The sequence below is a fragment of the Cebidichthys violaceus genome, unplaced genomic scaffold (assembly GCF_023349555.1).
Source record: "Cebidichthys violaceus isolate CVI_PGR_0920_01 unplaced genomic scaffold, fCebVio1.0.p SCAF_10, whole genome shotgun sequence".
NCBI lineage: Eukaryota > Metazoa > Chordata > Actinopteri > Perciformes > Stichaeidae > Cebidichthys > Cebidichthys violaceus.
In genome coordinates, this window is record NW_027176263.1 from 3,574,369 (window position 1) to 3,601,728 (window position 27,360).

The 27,360-nt window shown below is 39.9% G+C and overlaps 1 protein-coding gene across 1 annotated transcript; it reads right to left on the reverse strand.

Moving 5' to 3' along the window:
* Positions 1-34: 34 nt before the first annotated feature.
* Positions 35-26,569, reverse strand: col17a1b (collagen, type XVII, alpha 1b). Its single transcript, XM_068720961.1, has 56 exons — positions 26,212-26,569; positions 24,806-24,870; positions 22,430-22,480; positions 22,179-22,286; positions 20,511-20,870; positions 20,325-20,381; positions 20,167-20,202; positions 19,975-20,025; positions 17,443-17,589; positions 16,657-17,187; positions 16,257-16,340; positions 16,074-16,136; positions 15,822-15,977; positions 15,071-15,163; positions 14,931-14,975; positions 14,690-14,836; positions 12,874-13,263; positions 12,742-12,792; positions 12,632-12,649; positions 12,520-12,546; positions 12,344-12,406; positions 12,142-12,246; positions 11,984-12,028; positions 11,131-11,166; positions 10,955-10,999; positions 10,819-10,854; positions 10,700-10,735; positions 10,563-10,625; positions 8,161-8,196; positions 7,976-8,047; positions 7,823-7,849; positions 7,677-7,712; positions 7,516-7,551; positions 7,340-7,420; positions 7,189-7,224; positions 7,011-7,106; positions 6,421-6,492; positions 6,242-6,292; positions 6,054-6,113; positions 5,908-5,958; positions 5,775-5,801; positions 5,569-5,628; positions 5,368-5,454; positions 5,223-5,261; positions 4,976-5,092; positions 4,767-4,886; positions 4,531-4,647; positions 4,223-4,357; positions 4,006-4,116; positions 3,695-3,874; positions 2,490-2,639; positions 2,184-2,411; positions 1,498-1,662; positions 1,301-1,381; positions 1,128-1,211; positions 35-1,042 (listed from the first exon to the last, which is right to left on the reverse strand). Exons 2-56 carry the CDS (start codon positions 24,858-24,860, stop codon positions 993-995), a joined length of 5,304 nt encoding a protein of 1,767 aa, XP_068577062.1. The 5' UTR covers positions 24,861-24,870; positions 26,212-26,569; the 3' UTR covers positions 35-992.
* Between the last annotated feature and the right edge of the window lie 791 nt (positions 26,570-27,360).

A 27,360-nucleotide genomic window follows, 5' to 3' on the forward strand; every position in this document is an offset into this window, starting at 1 on the left:
GGAAACACCTCGAGTGAAGATCAAGACTCCCAAGTCCAAAAATAGATTTATTTTGTGTGTCTTTCAAATATATTGATCAGATGTCAATAAGTTCACTATGTAAAACATGATCTGTGAACATTTTATAATTTAATCTTTTCAACACTTAATGGTATAAAGAAAATAGATCAATTTCAGTGCGCTCTCATACAAAAATATACAATCCAATCAGTCATTTCTTAGTGATTATCTGTCTTTCAACCATGCGAACAATGTTATTTATTTCTTTTACCAACAAACCTTTCAAGTAAATCATCAGTCCTCACTACAGCAACATTTACGGTAACCAAAGTCCCCTCCCTGCTGCACAAATGACCCTCACTCTGACTGGTAATGATGCATTCCTTTATATAGTTAACAAATGTAAATTGTTAGGGGTGAATGTATAACGTACAGGCTGGAGGTCGACTAGATTTATGTGGATAATCTGCCAATATTGAATTTTATGAATCATTTAAGGGTTATCTTGACGCAACATTTAACACTTATATAGTCCTCAATACAATATAATCCTCAAAAGACAACGAATAGAAAAAAAAATAAACGTACACCAGTAACTCAAGTTACAAGAGCAGTGGGAAAAGATGCAAAGTGCCATTAAAATACTACTCAGCTACTAATTGCTTAAAAATAGATATTCTCTTAAGCAAAGCTGCCCCTGGAAAATAAAAAACTTTGATTGCAAGCTAACTTAGAAAAGTAAACATTATACACCCACAAAAATAATCGAGTCTGTGTGACAAAGACACTGACCAGCAGCTAAATCCATGCCTCTACTTAAGCAGGTTTAAAGAGACTTATTGCATTTTTGGCCACTTTTATTTTCTCAACTTGTCCTGTGATTGTTCTACAGCTGGCAACAATAAAAAGCTTTTTGACTACTTGCATTGCTACAGTTTAACACCTAAAAAATAAGATGACTAAAATAAATCTGACTTGATCCAGTAGTATGTTTAGCCACCGCTGGCGTGACGGCGATGCCGACGACCAACAACTTTATCTCCTACAGTGGATGAAAAGAAACGCTGTTACTTGTTTGAAACACTGGACATTTTTTATGTGATTTAACAACATTTCACTTAAGTTACCTGCATCCCTCTTCTGCACTCTGTGTGGAATCTGGAAAGTGTAGGACCCTGGTAGTCCCGGTATACCTGGGCGCCCAGGATCACCTGCGAGCATAAGGACAATCTCAGACTTGCTTTTCTCAATCACTTCACGAAAAACAGCACTCTGGAAAATACGCTGTGTTTAAATATACCCTTTTCTCCTCTGGGTCCCGGGTACCCTTGGTCACCCCTTGGTCCAGGGCCTCCTGGGGGGCCGGGGATGGTGCCATATGCTGCACGAGAGCAGAAGCACAGATTCAGTTGTGATGAACAACATTTTCCAACTACACTTACATGAGTCTGGTTTTCTATTGCTGTAAGGTTGAACTCTAAACTCTTGTATCCTCACCTCTGAAGAACTCCATGAGGTCAGCTGTGACGTTGCCATAGGCACCGATGACGCGGCTCTGACCAGAAGGTCCGATGGGGCCCGGTGGACCAGGGGGGCCTTGGATCGCTCTCACACTCGCCCTCCAGGGACCCTGAACCAGGTACTCCTGCAGCAGGCCTTGACCTAGAGGAGGGTAGATGCATCAAAGTACTGAAGTGACACTCATCATTATCATCGTTGTTGGCCAGAGGAGGAAGACGTACTCTGATCCTTCACTTAAGTCAGAAGGCTGACACTCAGGGCAAACTCAAACAAAATTGAGAGCTTTGGGCAACAATATGAGCTCTGATTTTAGCTGATATTTGTTAAATTTGGTTATATTAGCACCATTCAAGGTATGCCAAATTAGCTATGAGCAGTTCCTCCTGTTTGCACTTAACCCAAAGATGTACAGATAAATATCACTGGATTTATTTGATACTAAATAAAACTTAAAAAACATAACTCTGCAAATTTATGGACGTTTATTGGCGACATCTGAGATAATGACATCCTCAGAAAGGGCATCATCTCCAAAGCATTATGGGAACTGTGGTTGGAGCATATTTAGAGTAGTTAGAGTACAGTAGAGCATATCAACTAAACAAAGAAAGATTGCACTATGAATGAAGGGGAGACGATGGGGGTGTTTAGGTTCGACTCACTCTTGATGTAGTCTGAAACTTTTACGGCGACGCTGGAGTAATCCAGAGTCTCAGAGAGCTTGCTGATGTCGGTCTCTCTGCGCTCAGAGCCATATCGAGAGTCACTATTAGTGTAGCTCTGGCTCTGCGCGTAGCTCTGGATGTGACCCGGGTCTCCACGATCTCCCTTCTGACCCCTCGGCCCTGGAGGCCCCGGAGGGCCACTGATGGCACGACGAACACCGTCACCTGAAAGATGAAGTTCATAGTTGATATCCGCACTCATCTGTGCTCACATGTCTTTAACCTGTCTGTGTAGGAGCTTACTGGTCAGATACTCTTGAATTTCAGTGCGGATAGTCTCCCGAGGGAAGTTTCCATTGTAGGAAATTGATCCACTGTAACTGCCTGGTGGACCCTGTAGTCCCGGAGGACCCTGTGGACCAGGTGGGCCGGGAACACCTCTGAAACCAGAACCTGAGAAAGATTCAAGTCAACGTTATTGTCAGTCAAATATGTACACGTGCACAGGGAGATGAGGAAACCTTGTGCAACCTCATTGATTGTAGACTACAAAATCGAGAGTGGACAACAAAAAACCATCAAGCAACCACGAAGTTGATTGAACACGTCTCTAATTGATTTTACACGACATAAAGGTAGGAAAATCAAGTTGTTGCTGTCCTCCAGTGGTTTACCTCCTCACTCTTGCTGCAATGATGTAGAGGTGAACTCCAGGGTGTGTCAGTACACCGTGAGATCACTGTTGGGTGTGGTTAAAGGTGCAACAGAGCACACTTCTTGTATGATTATATTTAAAAATGGATATTCAACATTTGTACTCGCTGATGAGTTAAGATGAAAGAGTGTATTGTTTATAATGTTATATTCTTTATTTGTGATTGTTGATATTTCTCTTGGAATTTTCATAACTAGAGCAATGATATTTAGAGAACAGTATTTTTTAAAGAGGAGGACGAATGTAATGTTTTGTATACATGGTATTTATTGTGATATATTGGTAGTAATGAATTGTTTATAGGGTCACCGGAAATAGTCTAAAACACCAAAAAGGAAATGCATCTGCAAACATAAAAACACTGTCTTTGGTTCATGTTTAAAATAAATTCCAATCTGTTTTGTTTTTGTATAAATGTTTAATTTAGTTTTCAGTAAATATCCTCTCAAGGGGGCAATTATAATTATTATAATTATCATTATTTTCTTCCTCTTCTAAGTGTAATTAATGCTTTGTTATAAATTGAGGGTACTATGAATAATATAGATATATATATAGATATAATTGAACTGTACTGTATACAGTGTAATAACAGATAGGATGACGATGGATTCAAATCAAAATGATTAAATTAAAGCCATTAAATGTAATGGATCGTGTTCAACCTCATTTGGTTTTTATTGTTGTACGATTTAACATTTGCATTAAATTACCTTGCTATGTGAATCTAAGCCTCAAGATTTCAGCCTCAGTTTATACAATATATGAAGTTCGTTCACTCGGTCAGACTCACCCTGCAGGTAACGCTGAATATCCTCCATGCTGTAGCCACGACCTCCTGACGTATGCACACTGGTAGTGGAGACTCCTGCCGGACCCTGAGGACCAGGAGGGCCAGGTTGCCCCGGGACACCGGCAGGACCGGGAGTACCGTGTTGTAGGGCAGAGTTAATCCAAGTGCGGAATTCTGAATCTAAGTAGATGAAGACACAATAAGTTTATAAGTATATGGTTTGTTTTTTAGGATGGATGATGAGTGAGTGACTAACTTTTCACGGCTCGACAACAAGATGGTGTCTGTCAATGGAAAACACGATGACTTACTTCTCATCAGGGCAGAATAGTCAATGGTAGCGGTAGTGAAGCCAGAGCCCCCTGCATTAGAAGGCCCAGCAGGACCGGGCGGGCCGGGCGGACCTCTAGCAATCCCTCTGTCTGGAAACGACAATAAAAGCAACTTGATTGACTGACTGACTAATAGATTAAGTACAGGTATCACTTCCAGGGTTATTGTTTTTCTTTTAGTGCCACCTGTGCTTACCATTCATGATTTTGAAGATGTATGTGGCTATCTCCTCAACACTATAACTGCCTGAAATTCCTCCTGATAGGCCTGGTGGTCCAGGTGGTCCTTGTGGCCCTGGTGGTCCTAACAAATATCTCCTCACATCGTCTCCTAGACAGATCACAGCAGAGAGACATAGTTCAGCTTTTAGTTTAGTTTAAACTTCTCTGTCTTCACAGTGAAATAAGATGATGTTGAAGGGTTTACAGAGACAGTAGAGTGCTGTAGGGAGACTATATGGATCTGATTCCACTTGGCTCAGCCGGAGTATGTATCGTACTTACTCTGAAGCATGATGATGAGACCACTGACTGTCAGGGACCCAGAGCCAGAGCCAGGTCCAGGTGGACCAGGTGGTCCTGGAGGACCCTGCACACCAATGCTGAGGCCTGAGCCAGAGCCTGAAATTGCAGAACACAGTTATTGGTGGCCCCCAATCTGCTATTATTATGCCCCATACGTAAACATTCCTCCAACTGTCATTCAGTAATATGCACCCTGGGGAGAAGCGCAGACTTACGTTGCAGATATGCAATGATACGAGTGGAGATGTCATCGATAGAGCCTGAGAAGGTTCCAGGGATTCCTGGAGCCCCAGGTGGACCTGGAGGTCCGGGGATACTGGACTGTCTGCTTCTACCTGCATAGAACAAATAAAACCTGTTTATACTCTGTTCTGTCCCCTTGACAGCCTGTGAGGGTGAGACCTTGCTTCAGAAAAACTCTTACTTAGATAGTCATTGATGTATTGACGCATCTCACTGGAAGAAGCGAAGGAGCCCGGCAGGCCTGGAGGGCCAGGAGGACCTGCAGGGCCAGGAGGGCCTGAGGTGACTGAGATAGTGCCTGAGGAAAAAATGAGATAGTAAAAGCTTTGAAGGTAATATAAACATTTAAAGCAACTGGGAACTATTCATGCTTTTACAAGATAAAAATGCTTGACTTTGTGTATTATTGTAATCATGATCTTCTCTACCTCTTGAAGAGCCAGAATAACCAGGAGCTCCAGTGTCCCCTTAGAAACAATAAAAGCATTTTCATCATGTGACGCACACAGTATTCACTTTGAAATACAGACAATAAAACATTGACAGCATTTACAAGTTTCGATGTGCTGGTACCTTTAACTCCTTGTGGTCCAGGAAGTCCAGGAAGTCCCGGTTGACCTGGTGGTCCAGGGATCCCGTTTCCTCCACCGTAAGTCGACACTGTAATGAAGAAATGAACATACAGTTATATCACATGTGTGGATATGGCCTTTGTAGTGTGGTTATCATATATATTTCTAATGCGACTTTGTATGATTTGTGTGTGGTGTTGACCTCTCTCAGAGCTTCCTGGTCTTCCAGGGGTACCGGGCACACCTGGCTGGCCTGGTTCACCTGAGACACACATGATTGCACTGTTATTTTTGTGAAGTTATTTACTTTTATTTAAGCAAGTTATTTAATGAGATGTATTGGATCGTTTGGTGACAGAGTGAGTGATTTATAAAAGAGATACACCATAAATAAAGTGAGACAATTACCTTGGTATCCTCTGGGTCCAGGAGTACCTGAAATAACGACAGATATGTTATAATAAAATATTCCTAAAACTAAACAAGGGTACGTTTCTTTAAATGAAGCTAACAATATGAGGTCTTCACAAAAGCTGATCACCTGATGATCCAGGTGGTCCTGGTGGTCCCGGTGGTCCACTATATGAAGATCCTGTAAGAAGAGCAGTGTTGAAAATCTTTTCTGTTACTGCTAATTACTGTATTGAGTCAAACCAACATTAAACAAGTTTAGATTTAGCATCATACCAGAGCTGGATCCAAAGCCTGTGTCTCCTCTGTCTCCTTTAGGTCCTGGTCTTCCATAACCTTAAAAAAAGATGAATAAAGTTTGATATAAATAATGGATGAGATTCACATAATACCAAACACACGGTATGATCCACCGGCCACAGTCCATATTTGAAACTGTGTATTTAATGAGCTTAAATACTTGCCTGGAGGACCTGCAGGCCCAGGCGGTCCTGGGGGTCCTTGTCTTGAATCTCCTAATGGAAACATGTTTAAAACAGTCAGTAACACAGTTTGAAGAACATTACAAGACCACTGTGGTAATTCATCAATCATTAAAGATGTCGTCTTTGACAATGCTGCAACAAAGGTGTGTTTTATTTGCCTGGACGTCCAGGTTGACCCGGTGGGCCGGGTGGGCCAGGTTGTCCTGAACCTCCATTGGCACTGAATTGCCCTAAAGCAGAAACAGAAATATACTTGTAAGTAATGAACAGTATTCTTGTCTGTAGAGAGGAACAAACCAGACTAAACATGTAGAAAATTACATTAAAGTGACCCGATGTAACTTCTGTTCAACAGCGCCCATTGTGGCCACAGGTTACAACTACAGGACAATAATAATGCTAACCTGTAGTAACAGTAGCACAAGTACGGAAGTGTACAGTCAATAAACTGACATTGTACTCTTCATTATTTGCTAGAATTAGCTACTATGAGCTACGAGTGGTAGGATGTAATTTAGTACATTTACTCAAGTACTGTAATCTAATGATAATGTCATATAACAATCACAGTGGCAATTTGTCTGAATGAGTACTTTTACTTTAAGTACTGATAACACTTACATGCTTTTACTTAAGTGAGACATAGTCGTCGCTTTTATTGTATTCAGAAGATAATCTTACACCACAGACGCAGCAGGTCATTTCTCACCTCTAAACACAAAGAAAACATCCCAAAAAAAGTACTCACTTGAGCTTGAGCTTAGACTTTCACTTGTTCTCACGGTTAATCCTTGTTCTCCCTGCTCTCCCTGCTCTCCCTTATATCCTCTGTCACCTTTAGCACCTGTGAAAACAAACAATGCAGCTTTCATGAGACTCTGATGGCCGCATATCTGATCTAAAAGACATAATCTGCAGTGACCTACCAGGTTGGCCAGGCAGACCAGCAGGGCCAATGGGACCTGAGGAGGTAAATCATAGTATAAGTATTGTTACTACTGATGTTATATTTCAGGGCTAAAATGCAGAATGCCAAGGACACCATCTGGCTTATTTCCCAGCTGTCAAGGGTCAGACCTGATAATCCTGGAGGACCCGCAGGACCGGGAGGGCCAGCATGCCCAGGTGGTCCTGGGATGCCGACAGATGTGGAGCCAGCTGGTAAATAAATACAAGTCATAGTTAGATATCCTCAAACTATAATCTAATCAACAAGGTTTTAAAATATCTTTTTTTTTATCACAATCTGTTACCTGCATTGATGATTCTTCCTGGTTCACCTGTTTCACCTAAAACAGACAAGAAATGTGGAACATCAGACGCACAGATGAATAGCACACGTGGTATTTTAGACAGAGTGCACTTTCTGCAGCAGATGACCCTCAAGGAAAGCTGAAGTTAACAGTAGATGTACCTTTAGAGCCGGGTCTTCCTGGATTCCCTGGTATCCCTAAAAGCAAGACACAAGTACATTTTTAGGGTTGAGAGCATCAAAATCATAGTGCCCCACAACCAATAGGGAAATCTACAATTTGTGCTGAATAGATAGTAGAGTCGTACCTGGTGGTCCTTGAAGCCCAGGGGTTCCTACAGACCGGGGGGGGGGGGGGGGGGGGGTAATCATGAATATATCTTATATCATCCTAATACTAATGATAATGTTGAAATAGCTGCAGACTCTGTTTCATGGGAGTGACATCAGGTTCAGTTTACCTGGAAGTGCAGCATCTCCAGCAGGCCCAGAAAGACCTCTGAGTCCAGGTGGCCCAGCAGGTCCAACATCACCTGAGGGTAAAAAATTACACTTTTGAGTGAGATTTTAAATGTTAAATCACTGTGTATATCAAATCAACATTTCAATAGATGTATCTGTAGTGTTTGTATAATGACTCATTTACCTCTTGATCCTTTAAATCCATCGGCTCCAGACAACCCTGACAACATAAAAAGGAAAGAAAACAATTATATTCAATGTCAATCTATTAGTATGAAGAGTAAAAGAGGCTTTCTATTATAGAATTATATTATAATTTTGTATTTACACGTTTCCCATTTTGTATAGCACCTGCTGCACAGCAATTTTCCTCTGAAAAAATAAAGTTGTATCTTATCTGTATAAGAAGACCCACTGGAGGATTATGTTATTCAGTGTGGCTTTGTAGCACAAAGGCAGTACTACCTGTGCCAAAGCACACTGTCTATAATCCATTGAGCTTAATCATAATAATAGTTATTCAGAAAGTTTCCCGCGCTTCTCCCTTACACAGCGTTGCCAACACCAGCGCAAAAAAATACATCAAAACGTGCGGCCTGATTGGGAATCGTGTGCTATGTATTTTCTACAGAGATTTGCCCAGCGGTTTCCCCGAAAATACCAAAAATCTGAGCAAAATTTCTCCATTCACTTGAATGGGGTTTCGGCATGAAGAGAGCAAAAACACACTTAACTTTGGGCCCATATTGACTAGCCATACATTAACGTACAAAAATTATTCAAAGTTTAAAACATAGACAAAACGATGGACTTTATTGAGCCAAATGGACATTTTGATAGCTAGCACAGTTTTCATGAAGTCACAGATTAAGTTTTAGGAAAATTTTGGGTCCGTTTCAGATTTTATAATGGGTGTGTGTTGCACGGAATGTTCAGCGCTAGAGTGAGGGCATAACTGTCAGAGTGGAGCAGAGCAGGAAAATATTCTGTGTCCCACAATTTGTACTCTTTATACACCATTTTTGGCCAAAAAGCTTGGAAATGTTGTGCTGTCAAACGCAGATGTCTATGGATCCAACGGACTTACACATTTTGCTCAAAGAGCCGCAGAGCAACAAGAAATCCAACCAACTGCTCCATTAGACACTAATTTCTCAAAGAAAGCAGACGGTACCAGTTTCTGTATTGCTCTAGAGCTAAAACCCTCATCAGCGCGTTCGGCAGAGTCTTATCTTTCTCATGATACCCATATTTTGGCACTCAGACTACTGCTTTTTGTTAAAAGGAGGCAAGAGTTTTGTTCAAAATCACTGTTTACTGTAACGTTTCTTAATCAGTCTGCCTCTAACACCAGGTGCATCCTCACCATGGCAACCAGTTACGCTCTCTCTCTCTCTCTCTCTATACACACACACACAAATGACTTGGAGATATTCAGTCAAAGGCATTGTTAGACCTCCTGTCTGTCTGTCTGTCTGTCTGTCTGTCTGTCTGTCTGTCTGTCTGTCTGTCTGTCTGTCTGTCTGTCTGTCTGTCTGTCTGTCTGTCTGTCTGTCTGTCTCTCTCTCTCTCTCTCTCTCTCTCTCTCTCTCTCTCTCTCTCTCTCTCTCTCTCTCTCTCTCTCTCTCTCTCTCTCTCTCTCTCTCTCTCTCACACACACACACACACACACACACACACACACACACACACAAAAGCCTGTCATTTAATAACCTGTGTATGTGTGTCAAACATTATGATTCTGTCTCCTCTCCCCCTCTCTCACCCACCCAGTCCCACCCTTTCAAAATAAAAGCCCCACAAATACGAGATTCAATCCAAGAGTATGAATCTACAATGCAGAAACGAGAGAAGCGATATCTCAATCGAACCTCAACGATACTACCAGTAATATCGGTGTGTGTATATATTGCGACGTCTTCGGGCAGTAGCAGCCACACTGTCAAAATTTCTTGCGGAATTTTCTAGTTTAATACTCTCGTTGCTGCCTCATTGAAATCAGCTGTGGTGTGTTCACATAACAATAACAAGTTAAGAAAAAAAGATAGAAAGAAAGATAAGTGAGCTATTAAGTTAAACTACATTTATCTAAATCGTTTAAATAACTAATGTATACAGTTAAAAAAGACAAAATTAAATTGTTTATATACAATTTTTAAACGCTTTCTCCGTTTTTTTTTGGAAGGGTGAATGTTTTGTTGTGATGCACACTCATCACCTATTAAAGTAATAGTTCAACATTTTGAGCAGGTTCCAGGCAACCAGCAGAGACAAGAAATAGTCCAGCACACAACCCCTCGTAAAAAAGCTAATTGTCATGTTACCACATTGTTTTTTTGTTGTTAAAAAAATTTACATTAATTAACACATCATATATTGTTTGTTTAATCCAAACAAGATATGACATGTTAATTAGTGAGCTTTAGAGGTGCTGGTGGGTGAATTGTGTTTGGACTGAGCCAGGCTAGCTGTTCCCCCTGCTCCCAGTCTTTGTGCTAAGCTAAGCTAAGCACAATACCACACTCTGAGTGTCTGAGAATTCATTATCATTATTACTTATCTGAGGCTGGAGCTCCTGTGACTCACCTGTTGATCCTTTGGGTCCTCTCTCTCCGGCTGACCCTTGCAGCCCTGGTACACCAGGATCACCTGAGGAGTAAGACAACTGTTTTAGAAAACTGCACAGAGTGTAGTACATGCTGATTTGACAAAGCTATACTGACCTTTCACACCTCTGAGACCTGTGTCACCAGGTTCACCTAAAATAAACATGAATTAAAGTAGTTAGAAACATTCACTGACCCCACAAGTCCTATGAGAAACTGATGTAGTTACAACAAACCTTTAAGTCCTTGGAGTCCACCAATCCCTCTGTCACCTGAGGGACAATATGACTGTGAGTAACATTATAATATAGAAAATAAACTAACAGCGAATTTCAGGGTATTTTTCAAATGAACAAAGTCCATGTGACCTACCTTTAGGTCCAGGTTGCCCAGCCTCGCCACGGAACCCCTGAAGACCTAGTTGACGTTAAACAAAACAGTTTAAGTAAAATGCTAACAGTATTTTCAGTTGGTAAATTTGAATTAAACTCAGCCGGTGTTTCTGGAGTCACTGTGATCTACATGAATGATGACCGGGAGAAACTGACCTGGTGCTCCAGAAAGTCCAGGACCTCCAGGTGCACCTAGATCATAGATTAATAATTATTAGAAAGGAAAAACAATGTTGAATAAGAACGTTGAATTAACTAATGTGGAACTAACATTGGAATTAAGGTCTATAAAAGCCTAATTATCCTAAAAATTGCAAAATAATCACACTTTTTCTTTTATTTATACATTATTGACATTACTTAAATTAATTGATTATATATTTTGACTGTTAAGGGTGCTATAGCGAGAACTCTATCAAAAATATGAATAATTGTAATACAGTAGATAAAGATATATAACTAGAATTCACCATTTGGGGCATTTTCATTCTTAATTACTGTATGCGTCTACCTCAAGGTAGAGCTTGTTTGCTTTTTCACAAAACAATATGGAGGCTTTATTCACAAGCTATCTATATGCTGCCACCTGGTGCCGTTTGACGTTCATACACAATGAGGCAATAAAACGTTACAAATGCACCTTTTGTCAGCAAGTAAAACCAACGGTAATTTTATGTAAAAAAAAATATTTTATGTAGTGATAACCCCAACTTACTTATTTCTCTAACCCCTAGACAATAGATATATATGTGGATGTATTTTATCTGCCATGACTCAAATTGGTTAGTTTCTTTGAGATATTCTTCTAATTTATTATTATTATTTGAATTAATTAATGTATTTTGGTGCCATCGGTGTGTGAGCGTGCATGAATTTAGATCCTGATGGACAGGTTGGCACGTTGCACGGCAGCCTGCCATCAGTGTGTGAATGTGTGTATGTGAATGGGCTAATGATGACATGTAGTGTAAAGCTCTTTGAATGGTCAAAAGACTACAACAATTGTCACCTTTTGGTCCAGCCGGGCCGACGGGCCCAGGATCCCCAGAGGCACCTGCATAAAACAAAACATGAGATACTGCAGTGACACAATCAAGATAAACTAGGTCTCATTAGTATTACTAATACACACAAAAGCTCTGTTGATGCTGAGAATCTGAGCCATACCTCTTTCACCTTTCGATGTGAAGCCTGAAGATCCTGCCTCACCTCTGGGGCCAGCCGGGCCCTCGCGACCCCTGATGCCTGGTGCCCCATCCACTCCATGATCACCTGACCGGACATTTTACACACAGATAAAATGCCTCACTATTAAGAAGCTAAGCAGTGTACTTGCACAATGTAGTTTCAACTTAAGCGTTTTCTGTACCTTGGACTCCTTTCTGTCCTTTTGGACCTTCAGGGCCTGCATGTCCCATTGCACCCGGAGCACCTGAAGTCAACAGTCACAGTCAGTAAAATGACATTACGATGCAATGCAAAAATTCCAAGAAATAGCAAAATAATGGTAATGACTCAATGAAAATATTAGTCATCATTGCTCACCTGGAAGTCCAGGGAAACCAGAATCTCCTGTGAAAAGTAAAACATACATTTAATTTAGATGACAGTCCACAGTAGCTGAATTAAAGTTACACTAAGTGATTTTATTCCTGACCTTTAGTTCCAGAGTCCCCTGAAACGAATAACAAATTCACTCATGTTAATTAACTTAAAAAATAAAAGAGTATATGTTTAGATTTTATGAAATAAATATTTTAATTTCACCTTTAGGTCCAGGCAGTCCTCTCTCTCCCTGCACTGACGATGCTAGAAAAGCTGGATAGAAAACAACAGTTCAATGCAGGGTGTGTGTGTGTGTGTTTGTGTATTCATGTAGTCAGTATATATGTGCAGTACCTCTGTATGACTGTGACTGCATTTCAGCTTTTAACATCTGCTGGATCTTCATGTGAAGAGAAGCAGCGTCTATGTGTCCTCCGGTCCCAAGGCCAGTGCCAACACTGAGGCTGGTACCGGCAGCTTTAGCATTGACCTCGGTGGACGCTACAGCCCCAGTGGCAGAACTATCTCCATTTACTTTAGCACCAGCGATCTGTGTTTTGGAGCTCGAGCCTCCACCTCCAGCGTCGACGTGCAGCGTGTTGTCAGTGTTGTCGGTATCTGCAGCTCCGGTGGCCCTATGGATGCCGATGTCATTGGAAGAACTTGACAGCCGGCTGGTATGAGCAGAAGCCCCCGTGGACTCAAGCGTAGCCACTCGACTCTTCAGCTTTCTCACGTCTTCAGCTGAGAAAGAGACGTCAACATTTGGTAAGATAAACATACAAGGACCACTTGTGTAGGCAGTGATTAGAAAATATATATATATAAACTATAGTGTTTTCCACAGGTTATGAACGTATCCGCTGTAGAAGACTTCTCTCGCTTCGACTTCTGAAAATTGACGGCTGAATGCTTATCTCTGTTATTTTATGGTAAATGGCATGATTATTTGTTTTGCATTCACTTTCATGTAAAGCAGTTTGTGTTTCATTTATGCATGACATTTTGCTATAAAAATTAAGCTTATTATTGTTACTATTAAAACAGTATTGTATTTACAAGATAATGGTCATCAGGGAAGACACTTTTTTGATCTAAATAACACTTAAATACACCATTCTGACTTTTAAATCAACTGAATTTCAGAGGGAAACTGTAAAAACGACAATAGAAATAAAAAAAAAAATAATACAAAAATGATATATTTTGGAATGGGGTGGTGAACTATATAATTGATTAAAAAAAAGAATAATAGTATAAGATAAGCATATAACATTGAAATAAAACAGTTAACCATTACTGGATTACTTCCATACTTAGAAAAACAGGATTCTCAGGCAAGTTCTGGAGTTGCCAGGAACGCATTTTTTTCAGATCTTTGGACATTTATTTACTATGGAAATAATGATAATGATGTCCTTGGAAAGTTTAAGTCACAGTGAATTTTAAAATATGTGCATCATGTCTGTGTGTTCAGATTTAACTCACAAGTTCATGAATCTGTTACTAATCAATTCATATTTAACATATGCAATATGTATGACACTTAAACCTTTGACTTTTTTTGTATCTACCTTTAACCTGCTACAGAGCAGTTGAACATTATTCTTTTCAGCTTCAATTTAGTTAGGAACGTCACATATAGTCTACTGTATGTAGGCCTATCAGATAACTTCACTATACATCAGTCAGTACCTGCTCAACAGGTTTGGGCATGCACAAGCTTACATATCATTAAAAGCATTAGAGGTTGCAAATGGTTCTCTTTTTCTCACATTTTTTTCAGGATGAATTCACATCAACAAGTCTCCTGCTGCAGGAAAACAAACTCTCTGATGTCATCAAGAAAGCATTTCTGGAGCTGCTCCACTGAGGATGAATGCCAGGCCAACTTTATGGCAGTGGGACAGTACCCACGGATCAAATTTCCAGGGAGGGGATTACATTTACTGTCCCACAGCTCTTAGCAGCACTGTGAAATAATGCTCACTAGCCCGTAAAAGCTGAAACACACATTTTATCGTTTAGAAACTAACAAAAGCAGTCCCTCCCACGCGCTTCTTTGCAGAGTAGCTCCAGAGAGTATCCCACGACTCCTAAGGTTTTATCTTTGGGGAGATTTTTTATTGTTCTCTATTAAATGTCATTGTGTTGTATAAGCCAGCCTTACCCAGTGCAATGAGCCCAAACAGGAGTCCAAGCAGGAGCAGGGAGAGGAGGAGAAGACCCAGCAGCCATTTCCACCAAGAGCAACAAGCGTCGGAGCAGCAGCACAGTCCTCCGCCTCCTCCGAAGATGCCGCTGTCCCTGTGAATCTCTGAAGACGGAGAGTACAGTGCAAAATCCTCACTTTCAAACACTAAAATATTCATTATTAATGTAAATATTAACATACGTGCAATCAAAAATACCTGCATAGGTGGCTTTGTCTTTCATTACAACTCCAGATGATCCATCTGATGAAGAAATAAAAAAAAAAACATCACATATCTATTTCTAGAATCAAAGCCTTTCTAGTTGTTTTAGATTTTACTCATTTAGAACTACTCACAGTAAGAGTTGCCCGTCTCTGTCTTCAGTGGCATTGTCTCACTGTAGCTTGAAATAAGCTTCTCTTTCTTCATTGAATCTCCTGATAACGACCCTGGAAAATTAGAAGCACTTTTTTAAAATACTACTTTTATTGTATTTATTGTGTTTAACAAGCAGAACTAAAAAAAACACAGCTGTTTAAGAATGAGAGAACATTGAGTATTAATAAACAATTACACAACACAGAGAGGGCTTTACCAACAAAGACAAAAAAGTATATACGTAAGTATATAATTAAGCAAATATCTTCAATTTAAAAGAGGAGGAAGAAAGATAGAAGAGAATAAATAATAAATATGTTTTTTTTTTCTGTCCCCAAGACAACAAATAAATACTGGTAATGGTGATAGTACTTCAGTTCCTGTTCTGATTAAAACGATTTATGAAATCTAACCATTAGAAACATTTGTAAATGTTAATTCAAAATCAAATCAGGTTGTTCATGCTTTCTTAAGAAACAAATATGTTGGATCAATGCAGAGATAGTTTAACAATGGGATCAGGACTGTCTATTAACAGCCTCCAAGTGACCAATATCAAGGCTGCATGGTATGCCATTATTTAAAACAGAATATTTGTACACTGTTTGAATAAGCTTTACAGCCTGCTGTGGATGTGGGGAAATTGGGTGTACAAAGAGTTGAGAAACCTATTAAATTGGGAGAAAATTCAGTGTTTCTCCAGAAGGAGGCAGTAAGTAGCTGACTCACCTCCGCCCATCTGAACGCTGCTGCTGGTGAACTGCTTCCCGCTGTCTTTAGCCATAATGAGCATTTCTGCATCCCTCTTGGCTGGAACGTTCTCCTTTTCAGAGAGCAGGAACTTATAGTCTCTCTTGTATGCATCATCAGATTGGGATCTAGTGGCTGACAACAGACAAGACAGTCAGGAATCATTTAAGTTTGAGAATTGTTTTTGACTGTGATACATTTCCGATTATATTAAAACTATTGTGGACTTACTTGTAGAGACTCCAGAGCTGACGACACCACCACCATTTGACAAGTTCTTCTGAACGCCATAACCTGTAAATACAAACACACAAAGTTAAACACTTGCTAAAGAAAGGTGCTATTTTTTATTTTTGAGTGCAAAATATGTAGGATGTAAGATAGAGTGGAAATTGTCAGAACATGCAGCCGTACCTCCAACGGTAGCATTAATGTTTCCTCCACTGGTGGTGAGCACACTGGCAGAAGTGGGAGCCAGATTATTCTGGAAGCCGTAAACTGTAAACAGAATGTAAGGTTTGATTTGATTAAATAACATAAAATAACACACACACAGGCTGCACATGAATATTCACAAAACAAGAAAACCAATACATGGACAGAAAAATAAAAAAATAAAATGAATTAAAATAAAACAAACCATATAAAAGTGTTTGCTCATTTGTATATTTGTTTATGTATGTGTAACTCTATATACAGTACATCATTTTGCCCTAGAAGAGATAAAACAGTCACCAAAACATCTCTTACTACTTCATTACAAATAAGACGACATTTCACCTGCAGGTAATGTTCAAGGGACATTTGGTCTCACCTGACAGGGATGAGGGGGAGGTGAGGCCTCCCGGCAACGATCCTCCTGGCATGTTGTTGGTGCCGGCCTGGTACGCGTAGCTGCTGGTGTTGCCAGCAACCACTGTGGTGGAGGCAGAGGGCAGGGTCGTGGTGGACCAGGAGAAAGTTGGAAGTGTAGCGTCCAGCGTGTCATACTGGCCTGATCTCCCACCAGTATCATACTGGGCTGATCTCACACCAGTATCGTACTGAGCTGATCTCACACCAGTATCGTACTGAGCTGATCTCACACCAGTATCGTACTGAGCTGATCTCACACCGGTATCGTACTGGGCTGATCTCACACTGGTGTCATACTGCCCTGATTTCAAACTCATGTCATACTGTCCTGATTTGACACCAGTATCATATTGGCCTGATTTCAGAGTGACATCATAATGGCCTGATTTTACACCAGTATCAAATTGCCCAGATGTCAGAGCGGGATCATAAAATCCTGATGTATCAATGGTCTGGAACCCAGCTGATCTCACACCAGAGCCAAATGAACCTGCAGGAAAGAAAATACATAAATCAAAACAAAGTGTGTTTAACCTTCACTCGTAAAAATGTATTGATATATTCCAATGAGAAAGGAGATATTGTATGTCATTTTATTCGTGCAGCAGAGAAGTATTTCAGGATTCACTCAGATGTAACGCTAATACATGAGAGGCTATTTTAAACCACACCTCTGTAGGAGGGAGACAAGGTGTCTGTGCATGTAGAGTATGTGCATGTGTTCAACTCTGGTAAGGCTATATACCCGACTGAGTGGCCACAGAGATGGTTTTGGTTTCCACGCTGGCCTTTTTAGGGACAGGCAGAGTGATGGAGGCGCTGGAGGAGCGAGTGGGGCTGACGCTGCAGGAGCGTCCCTTCAGCAGCTTCTTCACGTCATCCAGCTCCGTCCCTGCAAAACAGTCGCACAAACAATGCTCACCAAATATAATACTGCAATATCTCAGAGCAATTCATTTCAGGAAACAAAATGAGGTACTTCTAATTTCACTAAACTCCACTAAAATTTTATGTCAAATATTGTACTTTTTACTTAATTATATTTACTGAATCGACAAACTACACCATAGGCAGAGAGTCGTAACTACAGAAGCATTTAAATTGAGAAAAAAAAGGATTTATTAGGCTGGACAGAAAACCGTGTAATAGTTTGTAATGCTTTAATTTCAATACCTAAAAATACAGATAGTGTACTGCACTCTGCCTTCAGCTAATCTTCAGGAAAAACCCAGTATCTACCAACTAATATGTTCTTTCAGCTTTCTTCCATTTTAAATAAATTGTTTAAAAAAACTTTATTTTGCTCATTTACAGTCAATATAGAAATTAAATGTCTCTCTCTGCTGCACTGATTGACTGTCGGTCTGACCACTCTTAAAATGTATAATGAAATAAATTATTAACAATTATATATATCATCTAAAGGTACCTTAACCACACCAAATCATATGAAATTCACTAGAGTCCAAAGCTTGAATGGCAGTTGTTGAGATCTGCTAAGCTAGTTAACATTAGCAGAGTTTAAGCTAGGTTTATTTTCCTCCATCATGATTGGATTTCGTTAGCTTAGTGCTTCAATTAGTTATGTCGAATTACTAACTGAATTGGCACAATGTCAGTCTATCAAATTGGACATTTTTCGAAAACGGCTAAATCAATAAGTAAACTGAGCTTTAGTTTTAGTTAAGGCTAGCCACTATCTTACAAGCTAGCGTGCTTTAGCTGTATAGCTAGTTAGCTTTATCTGTGTGGCAAGAGGGTGCACTAATATAAACAGTCTAAAATCCAACGTTAAATAAAAAACAATACAATTAATACTTTGAAAGTGGTCATTCATGATCAGTATTTCTACCTTCAATACTTTAGTATATGTGGGTGGTTATAGCCTACCTCTAAGTACAAAGGGCTTTTACTTGTAATGGAGTATTTTCACTAAAATAAAGCTTCTGCATTCATAATTTTAACTGATGTAGAAGTACAAAAGTATTGTCAACAAAATGTGCTCCAATCATACAAGTAAGGTAGAGTTGTGATACTATCTGCTTCTTCCTGCTAGCCTGCTCTCTCTTTGACTGTGTGGGTGGGTGTGCTTGATTACAGGAGTGGGATCAGATGTGCAGATGTGGTGGCAAGCTGCCTAATCATCCTCAATAAACTCTGGGCTTCCTTAAACTCCACCACCCCACAGATCAGATAATGGATTTACTCTAGATTGTACATTATCTTTTTTGCTAAGACGTAAGCTTTTGACCACATTTAAGTGTTGTTAATAAATTCTTCATTTGCACCAGCTCTCTGTCTCAGTTTTGTGTGTTTCTGAAATTTGGGTTCAGTCAGTTTCCTCCACCGTGTCAAGACTGGCTGCTGTCAGTGTTGTATTACCCTTTAACATTGTAGCTGGTGGAGGTGGGACACATATTTTCAACTACTTCAGCCTACTGCTGGGTAGTTTGATGTGTAACAATGCATCATACTCTATGAGTCAATGTGTTTTGTGTGTGAAATCTTGAAAGAGATTAATCTACCAAATGTAGTGGAGTAAAAAGGACATTTCCCCCTAAAATGTATTAAACTTAGTGTAAAGTAAAAGTTCCTCCAAATTGTACTCGAGTAGGCCTACAGTACCAATTCTGTTCCATGCTGTTGGATTGCTAAATAAATGTTATGTAATAAATACTTCTTCCACCACTGCATAATATGCAGTATAGCAATCTGAGACCCAGCTGTACTGAGATAGGTTTAAGGTGGCACAGAATGACTAACTGTTAAAAAACAAACAGTTATGCACTTTAGTCAGCAGGGGGAGCGATCAGCGTCTGTAAAACTCTGACTTCTCCACTGCTTAGTTTTGAAAGGGTGGTGCTGCAAACAGTGACTCATGTGTGCCATTGTTGCCACCACAAATCTACCCCTTCACTTCTTCCCCACATGAACACAATGCAAACAAACCCATGATCCCATGAAATCTCACGCTTTTTCATGTGCTGATGTTCTGTACACCTTATGTCTGGGGTGAACTGCACATGTGTTACTAATTGAGATTTCATGGACATAAACATGCATGTGAGAGGTGGAAGAGAAGGAATGTCCTATGCTGAGCCAAAGCATTCGACAGCATCGTAATTCAAAAAACATACTGCTCTGAAGTGACCCTGCAGGAAAAAAAAATCTTTTCACTATCCATGTGGTACTTTGAATGGACACACTCTAATAAAGATGCTTTTGTTGCTTCATGAGGAATTACATAACCAACAGTAAATGGATGAATGTGTCTTACATCTGCTGGCGGTGGGAGAGGCACTTTGTAATCTGGCTCTGATCTCGCTCTCTGGAAATAAATCACACACAGAAAATGGACAAAGGAATCCAGATTTAATAAGAAAGTAAGCCGGGACAATTCAGAGTGAGATTGTGCAGAAATAATGAAGAGAAGAGGGGGGGGGGGGGGGGGGGGACAGTTATTGAATACCTCTGCTTTCGCTCCTCCCTCTTGAGGCGCTGGAGCCTGGGAAAAAAAAAACAGACAGGAAAAAAAACAACATAAACACAGACATATGAGGATAAACCTGAAAAAATATTGCGTGATCATAAAGTATATAATCACATACAGCTGTCACTCTCACTTACAATAGATTCCATAATCTTTGCGTGTAAACTCTGGAGAGGAATTGGCACTGGAACTTCCTAGAAAAGAAAAACACAATGGCAACAGAGATATTAACAGCGCCCTCATACACAACCGTTTCCTGAACTTTTTGTGCTTCTGTTTTAGGCTTCCCTTGATGCCAACTTCTTATATTAACAGGATCTCACCGTCATAACCTCCTGAGCGGCTGGATATGTGCGTCCTCTCCCGGAAAACTGGAGACAGGCCTCCTGATGAGCCAGCAGTCTGCACTCTCCTGGCACCACCCGATGAGCTGGACCTGACCTTTGACACGGAGCTTACCAGATAACTGCCTCCCCCTCTACTGCCTCCCCCGCCGCCTCCTCCTCCTCCTCCTCCTCCTCCTCCTCCGCCTCCTCCTCCTCCTCCTCTTCCTCCTCCTCCTCCTGCGCTTCCGTACCCCTCTCCGTCTATGAAGAGCCCCCCTCCATCACCTCCTGAGGAGTCTCCTCCGAGGTAAACTCCTGAGGAGGAGCTGTAGCTGTTCGTGTTCACGCCTACAGAAGCTGGGGAGATGATGCATGCAGGTTATTTTTGATTTCCTGCAACCTGATCACGTCCACAGAAAAAGGAATATGCCTGAGTCACTTTAAAGTGCTACATTTATCTGACAGCTGTAGTTACTTTATCAAGATTTCCATACAAAACAAAACATATGCTGAGATTATGATGCATTGTGCGTTAAACTACCCAACAGTATAAGTATATACATTAACAGTAACACTGTATTTCACAGGTCCCATTATTTGTTTATAATTTTCTAGGAATTTTGTGGAAAGATCTGCAAAATTAAGGAGACATTTATTTCTGATTAATTGTGTTAGGTTTGGGAATAGTCATTGATTTGCAGAGGAATTTCTATGAGGGAACAATATTAATGACTGTAAACACTGATCCTTTGACACCCAAGTAAATGTTTATTTATTATTTGAAACGTTACTCACCATATGTTGAACTTCATGCTTACCTGCAGGATTTTTTTTTTTACATTTTGCATGTTCAGCTGACCGGCTGTGCACTGACTATAAGACTATCTAGATTTTTGCAAGTGTAGTGATTCAATGTTGTGCCCATGTTCCTTATGATATGTACCAAATAACAAAGCTCTTTGCAGGATTTTTTTTATTTGTTTGCAGTTTCAGTTCCTCTCAAGGAAATCACAGGAAGCTATGGGCAGTGGTGGAGGCAGTATTCAGATACTTCAGTTAATGTGTAAGTTGGTCTAGGTGGAGCTATTTATATTTACATAAGCTGATGATTAGTTTCATTATGATTATTTTCCCAATTAATTCACTGATTAATTGACATCTGACACTTTTACATTGTTTGTTTTGACTATTTGACAACAATAATATTAACAATGATGATAATAAAAAGGTAAAATCTACAAATCCTCACATTTGACAGGATGGAACCATTACCTTTTTTAAAGCTGATCATCAAAACAGTCCCAATTATTCTCAAATGATTTGGACTATTTGATTAGTAAACTGTGTAATAAATTGTGTCTGCCCTTATTGCACAGGTATACTGTTGGGTAATCTATAACAAAGCCTCATAATTTATAAGCTCTTCATACATCTTGTAAACAAAATCTGACTTTTTAAAGTAACCTGCAGCTATACCAATCAAATAAATGTAGTGAAGAACTGGAGGTTCTTAAAAACTGCAAGTGATGTGAAACTAAATCTAAATCAGTGCTTCTCTTTCTTTCTACTGGTTGTTAAAAATACAACATTCAACGTCTCAAAACTCGTCCAAAGACGAACCCACAACTTCCCAATTTTGGATCATGAGTGGAAATTTGCTCTCACATGAAGAGAAATAAGTTCCACTGCTGTTCTGGGTTAAGACATTCTTCTCCAAGCCCAGCCCTCCAGCACTGCTGGACATATTCCTGTGATTTGATCCGCTGGTTCCCTCTAGCAACGAGAAGACACACAGCAAAACAAGGAGACGCTGTTACTCACCGGGTACTTCCTTTAGACCTGCTCGGCTATAATTATTGTAATATGCATTTAGTTTATAATTAAAGCGAGCATGACTTGAAGAAAGAGACACTCACTTGGTGGTAGAGAAGTCAGTCTGGACGTGGAGGTCACAGTTTCTCGCACAACTGAGCAGATGAAAAAGAAAGTAAATGATGACTGTATTATCCCGAGAGTTATCTATGAGTTCTGACTGGAGTGTTGAGTGACTGGCCTGGTGATGATTTTTTACCCTTCCAGAGTTAAATTGATGTGACTTTGATTGATACAGTGTTGATGGATTTAGCGTCAGTGCAGCGCTGTAGTAACACTTTCAGTTGCACTTTGTAATATAGTTTGATAATAATAATAATTTTATAATAATGCCTAATATCAGTGATAGGTCATAAGTAAGAAAAAGCATTTTAGGTTGCCAGGTTTGGTTGTTATCCTCCAGCAGGACAGTTGCTTTGTCTTTCTAACCATTGACCTCTGACCTATTTGAACCACAATCAATTTATTCAAAAGTTATTAACATTTACAAGTACATGTTAAATGGATTAATATCATCATTATAATAACCCTTATTAGACAGTAAGATGCCTGCAGCCTCTTATTAATGCTGACTAACGACTTACAAACAGGTATAACTGCAGACTCTGTGGTTTATTAGAAAGTTAAACATTCAGAACTTTTAAGTAAACACTTGACTATTAATGACTCACCAGCCAGAGAGATTCTCCACAAACTGACGACTTAAAAGTTGTTGTTATCATCAAAGGCTTAGAGCTGTTTAATAACGCATTAGTACCATAAGTGACTTACTAACTATCTGAAGCCATTAGCTGCAGCTTATTAATAACCTTTATAACCGGTGCGTATTAGAAACTGTTTTCAATGTGTTTCCAAAGTGTTTCTGAATGTTGAGAGTAATCGTGTGTAAAGGTTTAAGTAGTTTTAGTTCAAGTTAAGGTTTATTTAGATGGCACAGTAAATTCTTGTCAAATTTAAAAACAACTAAAAAACACAAAAGTCTTTTCTGGGAGTGATACAGCTTTGATTTTTACTGACACACTTTTTTCCTGAGCTTTCAGCCAGATCTAACGGCCTTCATCTGCAGATAGTTTGCTCAGTTGTCATGGAGATTGTTTAATTGTTATCACCAGATAAATAATGAAATAACAGCTAAATCATCTCCATGAAGTAAGTGGTTCTTTGTGCCCAAATTTCCTTTTTTTTTTGTTAAACTATTTTTAAGGGCAATAATGAACCTTCAGCCTAAACTTGGCCTCGATGCTGTGAATGTATACATGTTTGTTTGCCCTTTAGTCTCATAATACATAGAGGCATACAAGGAAGTGTGGAGAGTTCATTAAATAAAGTGTGTGTATATGTTGTGTTTATAATGAAGTGGTGCAGATCATTTATATTAATATAACACCCTTCCTCCACTAGGAGGCATCTTGTTCTCCAGCTGCAGCCTGTTGAGTTTTAACAGTTACAGATAATGTAGATTCCATTTCAGTTTCATGCTGCCTCCTCGCTCCTGTCCTCCTCCTCCTTGGTCTCCACCCTTTTAGGGACTTTCGTGTGTTTCAGAGTCAAAGTTCAAAACTAAAGGTGGTCATGTTTTTGATGCCGTTGCTTCTCGACTTTTAAACAACCTCCAACAAAGTCCCGGAGAAGCCAAATCAGTGCATTAAAATCATCTTAAAGCTTATTTTAGCTTTTTATTATCTTCCAACTGCGTATACAATTTTGTATCTTGTTTATCTCTTTTTTTTCCTCTCTGTCCTTTCACTCTTCTGTAAAGCACTTTGAAACAAACTGTTTTGAGTGTAAATGAGACAAACTCAACTTTCTTTTAAAAGTGACATATAGAAAAAGAGAAGAACATGAGGACAACAGGGTGGCTGATTATATGTTCTTCTCAGTTAGCATCAAACATATAATCAGGCGTTCCTTGGCTTCGCCATCCTTATCCGTGTCAAAAGTCATTAGGCCAAGATGAGCTGCGCTTTTACATTCAGTTATGACGACTGGAGGAAAACCCGGAGGATGACTTACACCCTGAGAGCGAGGAACAGAAATGGAAACCGACACCAGTGAAGGCATGCCATGATGTTAGAGATAGTAAGCCCCCAAATAAGAGAGACAAAAGCATCACCCAAGAAAATAAGTGTGTAGGTGTTTTGGGGTCAGTTACACTTTTATATCATATTGTATGTCATATTTTCATATATCTTGCCACATTGAGGTCTGCATTGTTTTTGGAAAACACATGTTTCCATTGCGTTTACGTTGCCAGAGACATTTCAGTGGCGTATATCGCCAACACTCTTCGTATAAAACCCTTATTATCTGCATACATCTACAAGTGTGTGAAAGTGTTTTGGGTGAACCAGCCCTTTAACTCGTGTTTACATGTTGAACTCTTTTTTTAAAAACATCATAAATAAATTCTGAAATCTCACCCCTTTCTTCTGACAAGCCTCCTGAGAAGTCCATCTGTCTCGTTAACTCGTCCATCCCATTTTATCTGGTGAGATGATGATGATAAAATGTTGACCACAGTCATGCGTTTACTGCGCCAACTGTTGTTAAAAGTCTGTTTATTCCTTGACTTGTTTAAATGGCATTTTAGCAAACACTTGATGGGAAAAAGGGCAAATACCAGTTGTTATTCCAGGAAGGATTTGGGTTAAAGACCAGGCCGTTTGTATCTGATGTTTACTGCATCAATGTGAAATTTCATGCCACTGAAGACCGAAAAATGTCATCAGTCACATGATCATATTTTAAAAAAACATAATCTAATATTTCAGTGGATCCAATTGCCCTCGAACATCCTGTTTTTACTGATTTTGACTAATACAGAAATTCTGCAGTAGGCCCAAGATATAGACATCACCTCTATCGTATTTAAAAATGAATAACTTTGTTTAGATGTTTAAATGTCATGTGAATAATGGAAACCACACTAAAGGCCCCAGAACTTACAAAGCATCATTTATAGATTTCAATAGATTTTTTTATTCAAGTTGTGGCCTTGAAGACTAACAAAAGAACAAAAGAGCAGCTCTGAAAGACCATCCTCTCACCACACCCTGCCAGCCAAGGACATTAACAGCATGTGCTTCATTTACTGCACACTTTAACATCACGTTTAGAAAACACAATGGCAGAAATAATCCAAAGAATGACATTTTTACTCTTTCCTCATAGCCTAGGCCACTGAAACCAGAATCAAGCCTGTAAAGAATATTCATCAAAGTGAGTAGAGTTTCTTTCATCTCTGAGAAAAGCAAAATTTTAGTGAAAGTCAATTAAACCAACATTTCTGAATACATCTGCTGTTTTGTTTTTTTGTTTCCATTAAAGCTTGTACCATACTCAATATTATAGCCTGCAACTGACCTGGTGAGCAAATATACAAGGCTGTAGTCACATAAAGCTGGTGCTACAGCTATCAGGTCCTGCAATATATTTAGAAGGATGCAAATAGCACGGCAAAAATACATGTAAAACTATCCTGAGATCACTATAACAGACTAATTCTATAGATACCACCGGAAGAAAACTGATCCCAAAACCAACTACAAGACCTTAAAGACAAGCTATAAAATACGTTCAGTTGTTTTAACGGGATAATAGAGGATTTTGCGCAATTCCACACGACAAAGCCTATAACTATAAAGCCAAAAAAAAGTTTTGACAGCCCATCACCAAACTCCCAGAGAGCAATTAGTTAGTGCAGAGATGCAACAGCCATGTGGGAAAAGAAAAACCCCGCACCATCCAGCATAAAAAACTTTATATATATATATAAATAAAAGTCTCCAGGTTATTCCAGTGTACTTTATGTTGTTAAAATCCATACCTTCAGCCAGCTCGAACAACAAACAAAATCAAATCCCGATTCCTGTCAAGATGGACCGACTGCTCCCGTCCACTGGAGAGCTAATGTGTTGATATGATGTTGACGCGTCGTGGTGGGATGTTCTTAAAGTCCTCAGTCCCTTTGTGCCTTTTTGCTTAACTTTCCCAGGCGAGTCAAAACAGAGATTTGGGCACAGGTCCCAGCCGCGCCCATCAGTGCTGGAGCTTGGCAGGCAGGTGTAGCAGACGCCACGAACAGTTTGAATTTAAAAAAAGAAGAAGAAAAAAAACAGCGCCTGAGGGAAGCAATTATCTTGACTCACCTCTGCAAAGACAGATAGTCGACTGTGAAAAAGAAAAGTGGTGGACTGCTGCTGCTGCTTGAGTCGCCACTTTTCAAAACTGGCAAAGTTTTGTGAGGAGGTGGGAAGGGAAGGAGTGATTCGGGGGGGGGGGGGGGGGGGGGTCTTTCTTTTTATGGATTGCAGGCGTGCAACCATTTCAGTGTCTGCTGATCTATTGTAGGCTATGCAGCGTGCTGTTGCAGCTGGAACACATCTGGTGCCCACATTGGAAGTCGAAACAGAACATTGAGACTATATGGTTTCAGTCACTGTGTTATTACATAAACACACAGTATTTGAACACGCATAAACAGAGTTTCTGTGGAAAAACAGCAGCATGCAAAACTAAATATGCTAGTGAAAGACATTTTAACTGACTTCCAGGTCTTTGTACAAAAGGCTGATCAGCATGTTTGTGCAGCTGTTGACGGGTCAGTTTTCCTGCTTACTACTGAGATTAGGAATTACACACCCAGAAGCTCTGTTTTTAACTCTCTATGATCATAATAAAAGTTCCCTATCCGCTTCATGCAATTTTTAGCCAAATTGGACGCTTTATGCCTCTGCTTTGCAGCCACAAGCGCCACTAAGATCCTTCACCCACCACACCCAGTGTAGACATCCACCCACCCTGCATGACTCACAGCGAGCATGACTCCAATCTGCTAGAATGATGGAAAACAAATGGCCCCAAGGACAGTGTTACGGAGGAGGAGCTGCTCCCCTCACATCTATGTGCAAGCTTGAATAATGCCAAATCTAACAGAAAGGGGCTGGTTTAAAACAACAGATTCCAGGATGGTGAA

What these genes read in the sequence shown, in the direction of transcription:
- col17a1b (XM_068720961.1), bottom strand. Translation starts at nt 24,860, where the DNA reads ATGGACGAGTTAACGAGACAGATGGACTTCTCAGGAGGCTTGTCAGAA. An exon ending in AGAGACGGGCAACTCTTACT is followed by an intron (nt 14,976 to 15,070) that starts GTGAGTAGTTCT and finishes TTTCTTCATCAG; the next exon opens with ATGGATCATCTGGAGTTGTA. An exon ending in ACCAGGAAGCTCTGAGAGAG is followed by an intron (nt 5,455 to 5,568) that starts GTCAACACCACA and finishes TCTTCATTACAG; the next exon opens with TGTCGACTTACGGTGGAGGA.